Source organism: Alosa sapidissima, chromosome 14, assembly GCF_018492685.1.
Source record: "Alosa sapidissima isolate fAloSap1 chromosome 14, fAloSap1.pri, whole genome shotgun sequence".
Lineage (NCBI taxonomy): Eukaryota > Metazoa > Chordata > Actinopteri > Clupeiformes > Clupeidae > Alosa > Alosa sapidissima.
In genome coordinates, this window is record NC_055970.1 from 5,876,193 (window position 1) to 5,893,692 (window position 17,500).

The window sequence follows — 17,500 nt, forward strand, 5'->3', positions numbered from 1 at the left end:
GAGAATGAGGGAGAAAGTGAAGGAAAAGAAAGACACTGATGTGGCTCTCACCTCCGACTGTGATTTCTCCTCCGTCTGGAAAGAAAGGGCAAAAAAGAGAAGGATGAAGTCATGCTGTACAAGGAGCAGTGCATAGCTTGGGTTCCTTATGGAGCCATACACACACACACGCGCACACACATACACGCGCGCACACACACGCACACACTCAGAGTACACCTTCAGGCTACACTGTCAGTCTCCCACAAAGCTTTTTTTCAGGCTATAACTTAGTGCAGACAGGGGGTGCCTACAGCATATTTCATTCCTGCTCTGAACTCTCAGGTGATTTATGAGCGGTAGTTGTTCAAATGAGAGGTGGCGAGACACATGAGTGTCTATCAATGCCCATGTCCGGCAGGCAGACAGACACAAGACACAAGACTGCTCCTGAAGGCATTAGCTTGCAAGGAGGTGGAACACCAAGCCAGACTAGTGTAATGGAGGGTCTGGATCGGCTAAACAATGGTGTTGTTGGAGAGCTATGGTGAACAGTGTTTAACACACACGCACACAATTCTGTACATACTCACCCACACACACACACACACACACACACAAAACAAAAACAAACAATAGTATTTCATCATTGTATGATGCTTTCGAAAAAAAACATTTGTTGTCTAACTACCTATGTCATTATATGACAAAAGCAAGACAAATGACCTTCAAGACATTTGACTCTTGTGAGCAAGCTGAAGGAAATCCCAGGTCGGTTATTGTCTATAAAGCATATTGTCATCTCACTCTGGTATGTCCACGCACGGTGAACCTGGTGTTTTGGTTATGTGGCAGTTGCTATGAAGGTGTGGACGGCCACAGGGGTGGAGTTGACAAGTGTTATTGCACACAGTGAACCCTCTCAAATGATTATCTCTTCACCAATTATGTCTGGCTGGGGTTGATAACCTGTCACAACAGTAGGAGGTCAGGTCATGTATGTGCATGTGTGTCTGTGTGTGTGTGTGTCGAATGTCTCTCACTGTATATGTGTGTGTGTGTGTGTGTGTGTGTGTGTGTGTGTGTGTGTGTGTGTGTGTGTGTGTGTGTGTGTGTGTGTGTGTGTAAGAGAGAGTGTGTGTGTCTGTGTGCCTGTGTGTGTTCATAAAGGCAAAGTTTCATAACAGCGCGGAGCCTCATCAAAGCAAACAAAACAGTGCCCTGCCTTATATAGCACATCATACAGCACATCACCTCTAGACCAGCAGCACAGACATCACATAGCAACACTATGCAAATCACTTTCACAAAAACGACAGATCAAACAGGTCAGCTTCATCCAAGGCTCAGAGAGTGGCTAGACCCCACCACTGCACATAGAGTATTACATTGCACAGTAATCAATACTCCTTTCTATTACATGTACAGTACAATACAGTACAATAGAAACTAGCATATATTCATTAGGGTCAGGTGCTGTGCTGACCAGTACGTATATCCCTACCGTGTTCCCCCAGGGTGTGACTGCTCCCGTGAGGGACAGAGTGGCCATCATCTTGGATCGATCTCAGTCGGTAGCCTGTAGACCCTCTCAAACGACTCTAATCTCTACTCAAAGCTGTACTAGCCAGCTCCGGTTACTCTCTCTCTCTCTCTCTTTACACACACAAACACACGCACACACACACACACACCTCACCTGCAGCGGGAACTATCTCTAAAGCCCAAATGACACCTGCTCAGGTGAATATAGAGACCTAAGGCTTTTTACTGCCAGACAGGCGCACCTGTGGGGGTGTGGCCAACCTGGCCCACACCCAGCACTGATTGGCTAGGGCTCTACAAGTGGGCGTGTCTTTGAGCACAGAGCACCAGCCAAAGTTTACTTTGCAAACAGCCACGGTCTGGTCGGAGAGCAGCTTCTGGCGCTCAGCTTGACTGCCAGGGCTGGAGCGGGAACACGATATGTGCCGGTAATTACACTGAGTTAAGCAATTCCGAAGTGACTGATCTGAGCAATTAATAACAGGCTTGCTCCAAAAGCTCTGTTGTGGTTGTGCACTTAGGGGATTACATCATAACGGAACCTCACAGGAAGCAATGCCCATTGAAGGACAATCCCTTGATAAGTCTTCTGGTTTGTTCTGGTAAGTGACAATAAAGATATGGAAGAGGGACACTCACCGTGGAGTAGATGGAGGAAGTGCTGGACACCAGGGACAGAGAGGAGCCGTGAACTACAAACAAAAACACACAGAGAAGAACATTTGAGGCTCTGTTGTACTTTGAGGGGGCACACACTCACACCTATTATTAACCCATCAACTCAAAACATGACTCATAAAAGCTATCTTTGCCATTTCTTTCATATGACAACCTCTTCCCCCAACAGTAGCAAGGAAACCTTCAGATCAACCTAACCTAACTTGTCCTAACCTGACTTGCTCATTTGCCTCAATGATAGAAGTAACACACACACACACACACACAACCACACTCCTTCTTCCATGGTCAAGGGGAGTGTCGGGGTGTGGACGACAAATTACAGCCTTATAAATCACAGCAGTCAACACAGGCGCCTTTAATCGCCCAATCAGCATCCTCCCACGGGGCACGCTCACTCGCTCACTTCCTGTGCTGAGAGCAGCGCAGCGCAGCGTAGAGCCGGGGCCGCCGCTGCTGAGGGGGGTTGTGGGTATGCGCTCACGGGGAGGCTGATGACAGACCTCACAGGGAGATCACCCAGGAGATGGAGAGGGAGCGGGAAAGGGATGGAAAGAAAGAGAGTGATGGAGGGGAAGGAGAGGAGGAATGAGGGAAGGAGAGAAAGAAAGAAATGGGGGAAAAAGACATGCAGTATAACAAAGAGAAAAAGAGAGAGAGAGAGAGAAAAAGAGAGAGATAGAGATATAGAGTGACAGACTGAATGGAAGAAGGTTACAATGCTTTGAGATTCCTTTATCAGATGTGGTGCCAAATTTGAACAGTCCAATAAGAAATCTAGTCCTACACTGAGACAGCGCATGACAGAGATTTCTGTGATAAATACTCCTGAGGTGTGAACAGGAGGGGGGGGGGGGGGGGTGCTCAGGTGGAGGAGAATAGAATGACAGGGTCAAGTGTCGCGGTGTGTAACCGTGGTAATGACTATCTGGGAGGGACCAGTGAGGATGAGTGACAGCGTGTTATCATACCAAACAACGCTCCAGAAACTCAACTCCTCAGAAACACAAAACACACCAACCGATATAAACACTCTCACGCACACGCTTGCGGTCATGCATACACACACAAACACAAGCATGATATCACACACACTTAAACTGATACACACGCTCACGCTCACACACACACACACGCACACACACACACACACACACACACACATATCAGAACATAAAAATGTAAAAAAGGTAAGAACATGCACACGTCCACACACATGCATGAGCATACAAAGGACTCTCTCTCTCTCTCACACACACACACACGTCCCGAGGCTTTGCCTTTCTAGCTTGAAACTTATCCTGCTTCCTGATAATAAACCCCCGCTCTGCCTGTAAGAGGCTCTGCCTGTAAGAGCTTTATAATTAGTATTTGAGGAGCCCTCGGGGGGGGAACTGAGAACTGGGGATGTTTGGAGGAGTTAACAGACACGGAGAGAGAAAGTGAGACAAAGAGAGAAAGAGAAACAGTTCCCAGAAAAAAAGGGATAGAGAGAGAGAAGTATGATACATAGGAGGACACGTCCCCAACGAAAGGTCTATAATAACATACACACCTTGCCCTAGACTCAGCTTTGTGTGTGTGTGTGTGTGAGGATGGCACAAATTCCCACAGCTCTCTCAACAAGTGGCTCTCTGGTTACAGTGTCAGTGGGTTCAAAAGCTCTGCCATCTTTAGGATTCACGCCAGAGCCAACTCTTCACAGACTGAGCTGTTTTTTTGTCTCATGACACGGCTGAGATTTTCTTCTGGTTAACTTTTTTGAATCTTTATTTGACCAGCAGCCTTTGGTTTTCACAGCTGATTCTCAAAAGACATGATTGCAACACAGCTTAAAGTTGATGTTTTTTTTTTCACTCTTGGCACTTTGAAAGATATGATCAGATGTCAGAGGTTTCTACGGCAACCCCTTCATTGTAAGGAAGTGTCGTTTCCCTGAATGAAGTTGTGAGATTATGTTACACAGTGGTGGCCTAGCCCATTCGCTGAGCTTTGCCCTGCACCTTGTGAAATCCTTTCCCTGAGACGTCTATCGAAGATAAGTGGCCGAGTTCCAGCACATAGTCAGACAGGGTCCTGACTGACATTAATGCAGCACTAGTCTCTATTGACGCTGCACAATGGCTGCTTTTCTGTCCAGCTCACAGTTCCTGCAGTGGACGAGATGCAGCCACTGATTCTGTCGTCTGTGATCTCTGTGTACTTAAACTGATAGGATTTGCCCCATGAATAGATGAGCAAATGTTTGCCTGACGCGCGAAGGCACTGAATAGACTCGGGACCGCACACAGGCTCAGCGGAAGGGACAGCTGGGCCTAGACTTACTGGTGCTGGCATCCAAATAATAAGTGGCTGAATAACACCGGATCAAAGACTGGAAATGAGACCACATTAGGACGGGCGGACAGGAAAGGGGATTATTTAATCCCTGATGTGAGGAGGAATTGGATGTCCAGCCGTGTTGCTGTTGTAATCCTGCATCTATTACATTAAACAAACACGGCCATTACATGGGCTCCTGCTGCTGGACAGCCAGGACGCTCTTGGCCAACATTATCTGCAGTTGAGCTCACTCATTTATCCGGGTGCTAGTTGATTGGCTTCTGGACAGCTGAGAGCGTGTTGGGGCATTTCTGATAAGAGACAGATGGATAGGAGGAGGGGTAGATAGATGGAGGAATCTTTACCATCATTGCATTTCTTTATGAAGCTCACACTCTAGCTCACCCATTCACTATACTGTAGTAGCTCAATCCTAAATCCACTCTATTGCTCCTTCTCACTCACTTCATTCATTCATCCATCTCTCCCTCCCTCACTCAATGACTCATAAGCTCATAAGCTCTCTCCCTTACTCATATATGTATTCACTTTCCTACTCATATACTCATTAAGTAATTCACTCCCCCACTTACAAATTCACTTGCTCACTCACTCACTTACAAATTCACTTGCTCACTCACTCCCCCACTTACAAATTCACTTGCTCACTCATTCCCCCACTTACAAATTCAGTCACTCACTCACTCACTCACCCTTACTCATCTCCTCATCCCTCACTGATCTCCTCATCCCTCACCCTCACTGATCTCCTCATCCCTCTGATCTCCTCATCACTCACCTTCCTCAAAGCCGTCCCTGAAGGACCCGGAGCGGCTCATGGTCCTCGTCTTCTCGTCCAGTGACATGCAGGAGTTGCGCAGGCGGGAGTCTCCTGGGTCCAGTGTGTTGTCCTGATTGGTCAGGCTGTTGTTGCGCAGGCTCGCCAGGTTGATTTGTGCAGCTGTGGTAGGACTCGCTGTAAACCAGATATGACATCAGAGCATGGGTTAGCGGTCAAAACCTGAACGTGTCAGCTTTGCGCTCTTCCTGTCTAGTCTCTTTGTTGCAGGATGTTGTTTCCTTGCTAATGCTAACCCTTACTTCCCCTCAACCTCCATCTTCCTATACCACTATCTCCTTCGACTACACTTTGACTAGTCCTTAAACCTCTGCACTCTCATGGTGTGTGAGTTTAGTATTTAAACATGAAGAGTTTGGTTCCAAAATGCTATATCCTCCATTTGAATGAATTTTCATAAATCATTTTTTAAAAATTGCCTTTCCTAGTAACTTCAGTGGAACTGTAACTGGGTTATTGTTATTTGATTTATCTTTACTCAATCGAAACAACACGACTGCAATTTTATTGATATTACCTGAAATATCCAATTGAATAACATGACTTATTAATGTTTAAAAAAAAATGGATATATAGCATTTTTGAACCAAACTCTTCATATTATCTTACATAAATACACAATATACTGTATCATATATTTACAAATAAATGTATGTAAATGTAAAGGTATACAGTATGGTTGTGGCGACTGACCGAGCTGGGCGAAGTTGAAGCGCGTGCCCGAGGGCGAGGTGAGGCTGGAGCCGGTGGAGAAGGGCGAGTTGCTGGCCGATTCCTGCAGGCCGCTGGTGGAGTGCGAGCGCAGCCAATCACGCGCCTCCTCATGGCTACGCAGCTGTGAGGAGGGAGTGTACCTGGCATGGGGAGACGCAGAGAGAGACGCGTAAGAGACGCGCTCAGCACATCACATCACATCACATCACATCACACCACATCACAACAAAGTGCCTTTGAGAGAAAGAAAAGTCACACACAAATATGCAAATGCTTGTGTTTTTTTTTTTTAGAAGTTATTTAGTTTAGTCCTCCAGACGAATAACATCATTGCTGGGAAACACACCAAGCATTTAACTGTTACTGATTCACTTTAAATTTCATACGCTTTGTCTGACAGGCAAAAACTAAAAATACCATAAACTTAAAAGTATCATCAGGTTAATAGACAACTAATAATAAAATTAATGAAAAAATGAAGGCCTGTTAGGTTTTTAAATACAGAAATAACACCCAGACTTTCAAACAAAAAAAGTGCTGCAACAGCAACTGGAACACATAGGCATATCAGCACACATCAACCTAGGAAGAAAACAGGATTTAATGGCAACAAAAATGCACCAAACAGAACCCACACACAAGTGCAAACACAAAACGTGATTCTGTAGCGGTTGTGCGCACACACACACACACACACACACGTGGCCGGTGGCATGCTCTCAAAGGGAAGCGCAAAAAAGAAACGTGTGCAAAATGTGAAAGCATCGCCCAAGAAACAAGCCTGAGTGTGCACAAGCCTGGAAGCACAGGGGGTGGAGAGGAGGCGGAAAGACAGAGAGAGAGAGAGAGAAAGTGAGAGAGAGAGCAAAATGAATGAAAAAGAAAGAAAGAAAGAAGGAAAGAAAGAAAGAAAGAGAGAGCAAGTGAAAGGAGGAAAGAAAGCATTGAAAAAGCAACACAAATAAAGATTAACAAGAACAGAGAGAATGAAAGAAAGAAAGAAAGAAAGAAAGAAAGAAACAGAGACAAAGCACTGGAGGAGAGGAGGAGTGCTGTGACAAAGAGCGAGACTTCTGCACATGGCGACGCTGGCGAGTGCACGGCACACCTGTACTTGAGCCCCTTCTTGGGAAGAGTGTTTCTATCCCTGTTTGCTTCACTGCGGGAGGGGAGGGGAGAGAGATGCTTCAGGGAGACGGACAGGAGATGTGCTACTGTACCACTCACTAACAACAACACTTCATTATGTCTTTTCATTTTTGTCTTTCAAAGACAGACAGACAGACAGACAGACAGACTGGTGAACTCAGACACACACACACACACACACACACACACACACACACACACACACACACACACACACACACACACACACACACACACACAGCCAAACAGTAGAAATTGTTTCCCTATAAAGTGTTTCTGAGGATATTTACTACACCAATAACACAATGATAGGAAAATGCTCAGACATTTGAGTCTGTAATTACATTTAAGTGAATTATTCCATTTCTGTGGAGTCCTCAGTAATGTATTCTGTTTGCCACTTCAATATACAGAGTGTCAGAACTCAGAAACAATATGCTTTGAAATCAGAGAGATCAGAAGGGAAACTTGAGAGAACTCACATAATACATAAGTATGCCCACTAGAGGGCACTGTTTGAACACTGATAGCAGAGCTGTATCTATCTACGGCTCTGATGGACAGTAAAAGACACCACCTTCTCATCTGTAGTCGGGGTTCATGTCACATAAACTGGAGGGTTATCCAAACAAACAAATACAAACACACACACACACACACACACACACACACGCACACACACACACACACACACACACACACACACACACAGAGCACACAAAGAAGCCACGGAGTTTAGTCACAACAAAGGCCACAAGCAGCAGCTCCAGGTCACACAAAACCCATTACCTCTCTTGTTTCCGTGGTAATGTGTTGCGGCTGAATTTGGGACTAGCGGAGGGAGAGGAGAGGGGACTGGGGGTAGGGAGGGAGCAGAGAGGATATGAAGAACGAGGGATAGAGTAGAGACACACAGAGGGGAAGAGAGGAATGGAGAGATGTAAAGAGAAAGAGGAGAAAGGATAAGACAAGAGGAGATATTACAGAGATTATAGAGACCCAAATTTCAGATCACACCAAAGATTTTAGAGATACCGCGTCCATACATATATTAGATGTACTTTGATCTCAGAAACACCCTTATTCTGTCCTAAGATACAGGGTCCAAAAAAATATTATATGTGTGCTGGTCTCTGAAATATCTTTATGCTTTCCTAAAGAGCCTGCAAGTTCTTCAAGTCCAAGTACAAGTGTCCATCTACTGATTCTTTGGGGGGAACATCAACTTTTGATATCAAAACATCCACAAAAACACAGAGGCTGATAATCTTCCCATATTTCCACCATAACCCACAAATATCACACACACTGTATCAAACATGGCTATATTAAAGAAGCACTCAGATGGTATGCATGAATAGAGACAGATCCAGCCCCACACACACATCTCAGCCCCACACACACATCTCCCTCACCTCTCAGACATGGCGGTTTTGGCGCTGCCGGTCCTGGCCAGCATGGCGTGTCCGGCGTCGTTGTCGCGGTGTGGCCCGCTGCCCAGCGACATGTCGATGGACTCGCTGCTGGTGTGCATGCTGGACACAGACGGGTAGCCCAGCGCCGAGGAGCTGCTCATGGTCGTGCCCCAGGTGCCCGTGCCCGTGGAGTAGACCGAGCCGGGGCTGGAGGCCGGTTCGCTGCCCAGAGTGCCCAGTGTACCCACCGCCCGGCCCCCGTACAGGGGACTGCTGCCCCCACTGCCCCCACCACCACCACCACAGGGCCCGGTCGACGGGGAGTCCAGGGGCCCCGAGCTCTGGGTGTGTCCCAGCGTGGCGTGCGGGTTGGAGATGACCACCGAGTTTTTCATGCTCTCGGCAGTGGTGACCGGAGCCTGCTTACCAGCCTTGCCACCAAAGAGCCTGGGAGAGAGGGAGAGAGAGACAGGGAGAGAGAGGGAGAGAGAGAGAGAGAGAGAGAGAGAGAGAGAGAGAGAGAGAGAGAAAAGACATACAGAGAAAGACAGAGGCAATAAACAGAAAGAGATAGACAGACAAAAAGAAAAAAAAGAAAGAAAAAAAGTTAGTTATTAGATTTCAGCGTTCATTGCTATGAATTGTTGAGTGAAAACTGTTGAAATCCATTCTGCAACACAAGAAAGACCCGGAGCAGAACTGACGAGGAGATTAAATCTACAGTCCTGACCATCTGACCTTTGCATGACCAAGGATCATGTTTTAACACTCAGGGAAAACAAGCAGGGGGCCTCACAGGCCATCCTCACGGCCTTCTCCGCCTGCCTGCCCCCTCCGCCCCCCACTGACTACTCTATGGAAAGTTTTACTGCCCATTGGGATTCTCTCTGAAGTGTGCAACTTAAAAAAGAAAAAGTCCCATCCAAGAAAAGAATTCCTCTCGGAAGAGCATTCCTCATCACTAACGGGACACAGGTGGGTGGTGAAACACGAGCCTGGCTGTCTACTCGTGACCTCATCAAAAAGCGCTGTGTAAACAGTCACTTGGACGGGGCTGGGGGCTGACCCTGAACCGCCGCAGAGGGAAGGGCGACTGTGTAAAAGGGGGAAAAAAAATCTTTCCGTCTGTCTTGTTATCTCCCTCCATCTATTCATCAGTTGCTCCATCTATCATCATCAGGGCCTCACAACACCGCAGAACCACGAGGGCTCAGTGGTACAGTGAACACTCTCCATCATTGAGATTAATGTTAAAGTTTATAATATCATTCCTGTACCATGCATGTGTATTTCAGTGTGTGTGTGTGTGTGTGTGTGTGTGTGTGTGTATGCTCTGTGTTTACTGTCTAAATGTGTGGATCAATTGCATCACCTTTTATTTCCAATTTTTAACAGCCCAAAATATTAAATGATTAGATTGCACTAAAACACAAAAATGCTATATATTTTATCCCATGTAACCCATGCTATTATTTATGAACCTAGCGCCCATATTTAAGTAGGGCATCGTGATCCCTAGTGTATGTATGTGTGTGTGTGTGTGTGTGTGTGTGTGTGTTTACCTGCGTAGCGTTGGTGAGGACACCTCTGCGTACTTGCTGCTCTGCTGCCGGGCGGTCTGAGGGATGGTGGCAGCTCCTCCGCTGGAGCCCTGGGGACTGGACCTCATAGGGTCCACCTCCGAGGCGCCCTTCTCCCGGTCCGTCTGGTTGGCCGGCAGGGTGCTGCTGCCGCCCTTGGGCACGTCGCAGGGCTTTGAGGTGGCGGCGACGGCTGTGGTGGCGCTGGTGGTGTGGCTGTGGGAGTGTGTGTGAGAGTGTGTGTGGGAGTGTGTGTGGGAGTGCGTGTGGGCGTTGGAGGGGCCAGTGAGGGCCGACAGGCCCGGAGCCCGGGCGCTGAGGCCGGACTCGATGCTGCTGGTGGACGAGCGGTTGCCGTTGCGGGTGGCGGCTCCGGAGCGCGAGGGCCTCGGCAGGCTGCGGTACTGCAGGGTGGAGCGCATGCCGGACGACAGGTAGCCGTCCTCGTGGGCCGCCACCCCTCCGTCGGCGGAGCCCTTCAGAGCCGACCCCCGCCCCCCCACCGCCAGCGCCGCGGATTTCGGGATCTTCCCCAGGGTGGCCGAGCCGCTGGTGATGGTGGCGCCGCTGGCGGTCACCATGGTGATGCTGCTGGTGGTCACCAGGGCGCCACTGGACTTCTTGAACCCAAACGTGCTGGTGGGGATGCGTGCGGAGGAGGGGTTGGTGGAGGAGGAGGAGGATGCTGATGACGACGAAGGCTTCCTCAGGGCCTCATCCCCGCTGGTGCGGCCTGCATCGGAGGGCGAACGCTGGATGCTGGTGGAGTGGGTAGGCAGGCAGCCCTTCTCTGACACTTTAGCATCATCTGTCTTGCCTGTGGAGATTAAAGCATGCTGGGAATTCAGTTTCAGGGATCTGCCAATATCTTCTGACATATTAGAATTATTCACCACCAATAGATGCTTTCTATGCCCCTCTGAGAGTTAAATGGTCTCACCAGTCAGAAACCCTTGAAGCATTTTACATACTACATAAATACTACATCAGTCACAGGGCAGAACAGTATCATTTCTGTAAAAAGCTGTTTTGAAATACCAAGAAATGCCCAAACTACATAAATTATGATGAGACTACATAATTTAATTATGATTAAATGAATAAAATAATGATTAATTTAATTTTATGATGAAACTACATAATTATGATGAGACTACATAAATTATGATGAGATTTAGACTATACATACAGACATTACGCTCTAAGTAAAGCTTAAGACCAAACGTACAGGCATATATCAGCCCCAGACAGCTACAGACACCTGTCCCTTACCAGTGCTGTGAGTTTTGAGTGTGCCAGTGCTGCCCGCTGTTGTGCCAGTCTTGGGGCGGGGTGAAGTCACCCCGACCTGTGCCGTCATGCCACGGCGCCAGGACCCTGTCTGCGAGATGGCAGGGATCTTACGGCCTGAGCCACCCTTGTCGGATTCGTCCGACACGTCCGAGGGGTTGCGCCGCCACTTGGAGCCGTGCTCCATCTTCGCGCCGCTGTCCGAACCTCCGTCTGACCTCTTGACCTCGTCGCTGGACCATGCGGAGTGCTGCTCGACTGCTGAGTGTTTCTCCGAGTCTGTCTGTGGCTGAGGACCCGGGAGGAACAAAGCCAGTTAAGTCACAGATAACTGATCCACCATACAGCCTGCTCAATATAAAAGTAAGTATAAGTATATATAGTCTTTTGATCCTGTGAGGGAAATTTGGTCTCTGCATTTACTCCAATCCGTGAATTAGTGAAACACACTCAGCACACAGTGAACACACAGTGAGGTGAAGCACACACTAATCCCGGCGCAGTGAGCTGCCTGCTACAGCGGCACTCTGAGAGCAGTGAGGGGTTAGGTGCCTTGCTCAAGGGCACTTAAGCTGTGGCCTACTAGTCGGGGTTTGAACCGGCAACCCTCCGGTTACAAGTCCAAAGCGCTAACCAGTAGGCCACAGGTGCCCCCAACAATGCAATATGTGCATTATTGCATTGCTCTCATGTAGGGACACTCTGGATATATGGTCCCGCCGTGCAATATTGTAGTAATGAAACCTTACATTACTACAACAGCCTTACAATAACAGTGTAAAGGGAAAATAATCAGTGGAGTATCCGTGCCATGATGTCTAGGCACGAAACATGTAGCATGACTGATTTCCAACTTATTACTTTTCTCTTATGACAGCCAGTGCAGCACGGCTGCCTGTATGCTGGTGATTCCACAGTCACGGGCGTTTAGGAAGTGATTCAGCGACACAGACTCCTTTGGGGGTGTCCAATAACGTTGTCCTCCCCGTGATAATTGCTACCGGTCAATGGCTGAGAGGACCTTTTTGTTGCCCCTGGAAACCGTACCCACAGGGGAGACACACTTGGCTAATATGTAAGGAAGGTTATTTTTCGGTACGTAATGAGGTCACAAGTGAGCTCTTTGTCGCCGCCCGTCTTTGTTTTCCTAGAGCGCAAGCCCAGGGTGCTGAAAAGGGACGCGGCCCTCTCGGGAGAGAGGTGCATGATGGGCCTGGGCGGCTGAGAAAACGCTGGGGGGGATTAAGGTTGGGCGTTGGCCTGGGAAACCTGGGAAACCTTAACGAACCCGTCGATACAGAACTCTATGGGCCGGTCGATAGCGATACCGTCTGTGTTTTTCTTCAGTGGCCACCTCTGAATTGGAATTTAATGGCTTGAGCCCTGTTCAAACATTTAGACGTTTAGGCTGCAAGGGTCACTGCAGTGTTGCCCACTTGTCAAGTTTTTATTACCCCCCCCCCCCCCCCCTTCTTTTTAACTACCTAAGGAATGTGAGAGGACAGCAAACACAAACACTGTAAAGAGAGAGAGAGAGAGAGAGAGAGAGAGAGAGAGAGAGAGGGAGAGAGAGAGAGAGAGAGAGGGGGAGAGAGAGAGAGAGAGAGAGAGAGAGAGAGAGAGAGAGAGAGATTGAGTGTGGGTTATATAGAAGTAATCCTAGTAGGAGAATGAGCGCACAGTCCATTTTAAGAGGTCAGTGCAAGACAGGCTCTCCAGGCAGGCTTTGTGTGAAAGACTAATGACCCTGTCATAAAAGACATTAGCGAGAGTGTGGATTGGACCATAACACAGCCCAAAAAACAGTAACCGTGGAAACAAAGCATCATCAACCCCCAGCAATACTGCCAAGGTTATGTTACACAGACGTCTATAACCGCAAGCAAAGAGAAATAAGATCTCCATGAAAACATATTTCATTAAGTGTTTTGAGGATTTTATTCTTCCCTCTGCACTATGTGGGGAATTTCTGAACCTGATTCCCATCGGATGAAATCATCCCTCTGGCATGGGACTCAACTTGGTTGAGTTGGGACGTGAAACTGGCTCTTATGTGGCAGACCAACCCAACACTATTAAGCAGATAGGCCCTTAACTGACCACTGTTTACATACTACCACTCAACTCTACTGTCCACTGCTTTGTATACTTTGATTATGTTTGAATAATTATACTTTGAGTGATATGTTTCACTCACGTAAAAGTTATTGCAACACCAGTTTCCACTGGACTATTACTGGATTATACTGGATGTTGGTGGGGTTTACACTCGATAACCAAACCGACCGTGCACTGTAAAAGCCTTCACATTTATGGGCATGAGGCCTTGGAGGCCATTGACTAGACATGTTCAATGCACCAGCTGAATCATCTGCTGCTCTCCCAGGTGTTTGGCTCAGCAGGTGCGGTTGGAGAGGCTCTTACCTGTGCGCTCAGGGTTTTGCGCGTAGTGGCTGGTGTGTTAGCGTACGAGCTGATGGAGGAGCTGGTGTTGATGTCATCGGTGTCGATTGTGTCGCTAATCCCACTGCTCACTGAGCTGCTATCGTCCCAACTGAGGAAACAAAAGGAGATGAACTCTGTTAAACACACAGCCACATTTACCAACCATTATCCTTCTCTCCTGGCCTTCCAGTGGAACAACAGGTGCTGATTAACGCAGCACTGAGAAGAGCTAGAGCTTTACTATTTAAAACCAAAAACTCAAGACCAGCGATGAATACACCCCAACAGCCAACAGGGATTTTAGACATTTTAACATGGAAAGCATGAAAACATTTCCGTGCCATGACTATGATATTGAAACAGAACTATACTGGTATGACTATGATATTGAAACAGTAATATACTGGTATGACTATGATATTGAAACAGTAATATACTGGTATGACTATGATATTGAAACAGTAATATACTGGTATGACAGTACTGGCCCCAGATCAGATGTCAAGAAGAATGTGTTATGAAGAAGAATGGGTTTCTGTGACCTCATATGTTACCATGGGTAATGGGCGAAGGAATACAAGACACCATCATCACTCAAACAATCAGCACACACACACACACACACACACACACACACACACACACACACACACACACACACACACAGTCACACACCCTTGTCAGGTTGGCTATAATACCAAAGGCACTGATGTTCAATCATGTTAATCCATTGTGACTAGGATCCACTAGGGAGCGTGGGCTACACTACACGTTCAGGGGATCAATCCTGTGGCCATCTCCAGGGAATATAAAAACCGATAGGAACATGATTTTGGGAATTACAGACTGACAGCCAGACAGTTAGAAGAACGGAATCATACATGGATCGAGAGAAGAGACTGATGATGAGACAGACAGGCAGACAGAGACACGGAGAGTAAGAGACAGAATGCCTCAGAGCAATTAGGCTCTGTGTCACCACAGCTGCAGGCCTTGGCCCAGCCTGTAGGCTTTTATAAGCTTTCTTCATTTCATTTCACTTAGTGGCAGAGACCCACGGCTGCCCTCTAATGCGTCCACCGACAGACGCTACGGCTAGCGCTCTGCTCCGCTAGCGTGAGCCTCACATGCTCACGTGCTTTATGAGTCCTGCCGCTTTGCCGCGGCCACTAAGACTCTAAGACGCAGGAGCCCAGCGCGGCCGGGGGCTTTAGCGGGCCGCCACTTGAACCGTAGCGACTGGAGCGCGTGCAGCTGTAATCCTGCCTGAATGAGTAAGAGAGGCCGGCCTACCCACAGAGAAAATCCCCTCGCCTCTTAAAGCCAGGATGAATTCATAGCTAGGGCCTGCGGTGAGGCATCACCATAATCTCCCCAAGTGCTCGCACTGCCTCCCTCTCCCCTGCTTCTACTTCTTCTCTCTCTCTCTCTCTCTCTCTCTCTCTCTCTCTCTCTCTCAGTCTTTCCATTCTCAGGCTTTTGGGTGACATTCACATCCTTCCTTTCCTTCTTTAGGATCTGTTTTTGCCCCAGAGATATCCATGTCTTGGCATCAGTCCCTCCCTTCCTCCATCTCTCCTCTCTCTCTCTGTCTGTTTCTCTTTTTCATTCTCTCTCTCTCTCCATTCAGCCACATCTCCATTCAGTTCTGCTCGGATGGCATGACGGAGAGTGAAACGCATAGCTAAAAGCATTTGTGAGAAACATGAGCAACAAAATTGAACAGGGTATGTGTGTGTGTGTGTGTGTGTGTGTGTGTGTGTGTGTGTGTGTGTGTGTGTGTGTGTGTGTGGGGGGGGGGGGTGAAAACATAAAGGCAAAGACCCATGTATGATACACATGACTGGAGCCACGATATGAGTTTCTGTGTATCCCTGAGGGTGTCTAAGAAAATCTCCATCTCTTTCTCTCTCTCTGTCTCTCTCTCTCTTTCTCTCTCTCTCTGCCTGTCTCCTGAGTGCATCTCTGAAGGCCTTTCTGTAACTAGGTGTGGTGTTTCTGTCCTTCTTTGTCTCCAGACAGCTTAGTTCGAGGCATAAGAGACCGACAGAGGCTTTAAAGCACCACACCTTCTTATAGAGCATATAGTCTAAACAGAATTGCCATACTGCCAGGGAAACTGCTAATGAATGCATTAACAAACAGCACCTCCTTGCAAACAATGGCTCAATGGCTTTAAGGGAGTATGTGTGTGTGGTGTGTGTGTGTGTGTGTGTGTGTGTGGGGGGGGTATGTGTGTGTAGAGGAGGGAGTCAGTTGGGGGTTGTTTGGCCACATATTTGGTCAAGTCTTCCCTATGACAACAGAGTGTGACCCAAGGGTGACAACAAGGGTGGGGGAGGTGCCACACACACACACACGCACACACACTTGCAGACCCCTTTGGGCCCCATCCCTCTAAAGCTGGGTGGAGGGGGGATGAAACATCCATCCAAACACACTGGATGGATGAGGGAACAGGGTGTATAGGGAGCACAGGAAACCAGGCACCTCAGTAAACATGCTTGTCTAAAGAAACCAGCTAAAGCAAAGAGTTCAGTTTTACGCAACGTGGCTTAACCCCATACTACTGAGCTTCACTGGAGTGAGGCGGAAACCCATGATATCAATAGACAAGAAATGCACCTATGTGCACCTGCATGCACTCACATGAGCACGAGCATGCAAATGAAATGAGTGAGTCTCTAATAGAAACAAGTGCACATGGACTTCCATCATCACCATCCTATTTTATGCTAGCCAACATAAAGAAAAAACAGCTTTCTTTGGGCTCCTAAAATCATTCCCTAGCCTACCAGTCAGGCTTTCCTCTTTCATGAACATTCCACAATTGTCCAACTGTCTGGCAGCCTAACTAACTCAGACCCAGAGTAAAATATCCCAGCCAGATTCAGCTCTTAGTGAAAACTTCAAACGTTGAGCCCTTATGACAGCTGCACTGCTGGGATCCTCCAAAATACGCTGCTGTTATCTATTTGATTTTGGTTACCCATTTCCCACTAAAGGTTCATACATTTAAATAACATAAACTAACTTTACTCAGAATGTCAAAAGATAAAAGCATCTTGTACATGATAAAATAATTCATGCTGACATAAATAAACATTACAACTTAATAAATGTATGTGTATAAGTACATTTGATATAAAACATGTGTATTAAGCAGAGAGAGAGAGAGAGAGGAACAGCAGGAGAAGAGTGGAGAGCAAGGACATCATTTCTCCTTGAGCTGGGCTTATAAATCGAGATTAAAGCAAACACCGTATATCAGGTACGGCACGGGTGAACTCTCTGAACCGAGTCTAAATCTGAACCTAATGTTCAGACCTGCGCCACACACCAGCTTTGAGGTGGTTTTCAAGATCTCTGCTGCCTTTGAAGTCCTGGAGATTTATACACCCGAGAGCATCGCAGACCGATCTGAACGGAGATGGCAAAGGAACCAACCCAAAGGGCGGAACATGTGGACACAGGGATTTGCTGAGTAGATGACCAGGAGAACCCAACAGCTGCTTTGACCACAC

General features: G+C 47.5%; 1 protein-coding gene across 1 annotated transcript in view; it reads right to left on the reverse strand.

Annotated features, from left to right (window-relative positions):
- The window catches only part of nav2a (neuron navigator 2a), a 188,508-nt gene that overhangs the window by 16,206 nt on the left and 154,802 nt on the right, over positions 1-17,500 (reverse strand). The window contains 10 exon segments of the mRNA XM_042061593.1: positions 52-75; positions 2,164-2,216; positions 5,324-5,500; positions 6,077-6,237; positions 7,206-7,256; positions 8,036-8,101; positions 8,662-9,108; positions 10,224-11,058; positions 11,514-11,820; positions 13,956-14,085. Coding sequence (XP_041917527.1) covers positions 52-75; positions 2,164-2,216; positions 5,324-5,500; positions 6,077-6,237; positions 7,206-7,256; positions 8,036-8,101; positions 8,662-9,108; positions 10,224-11,058; positions 11,514-11,820; positions 13,956-14,085 — 2,251 coding nt within the window.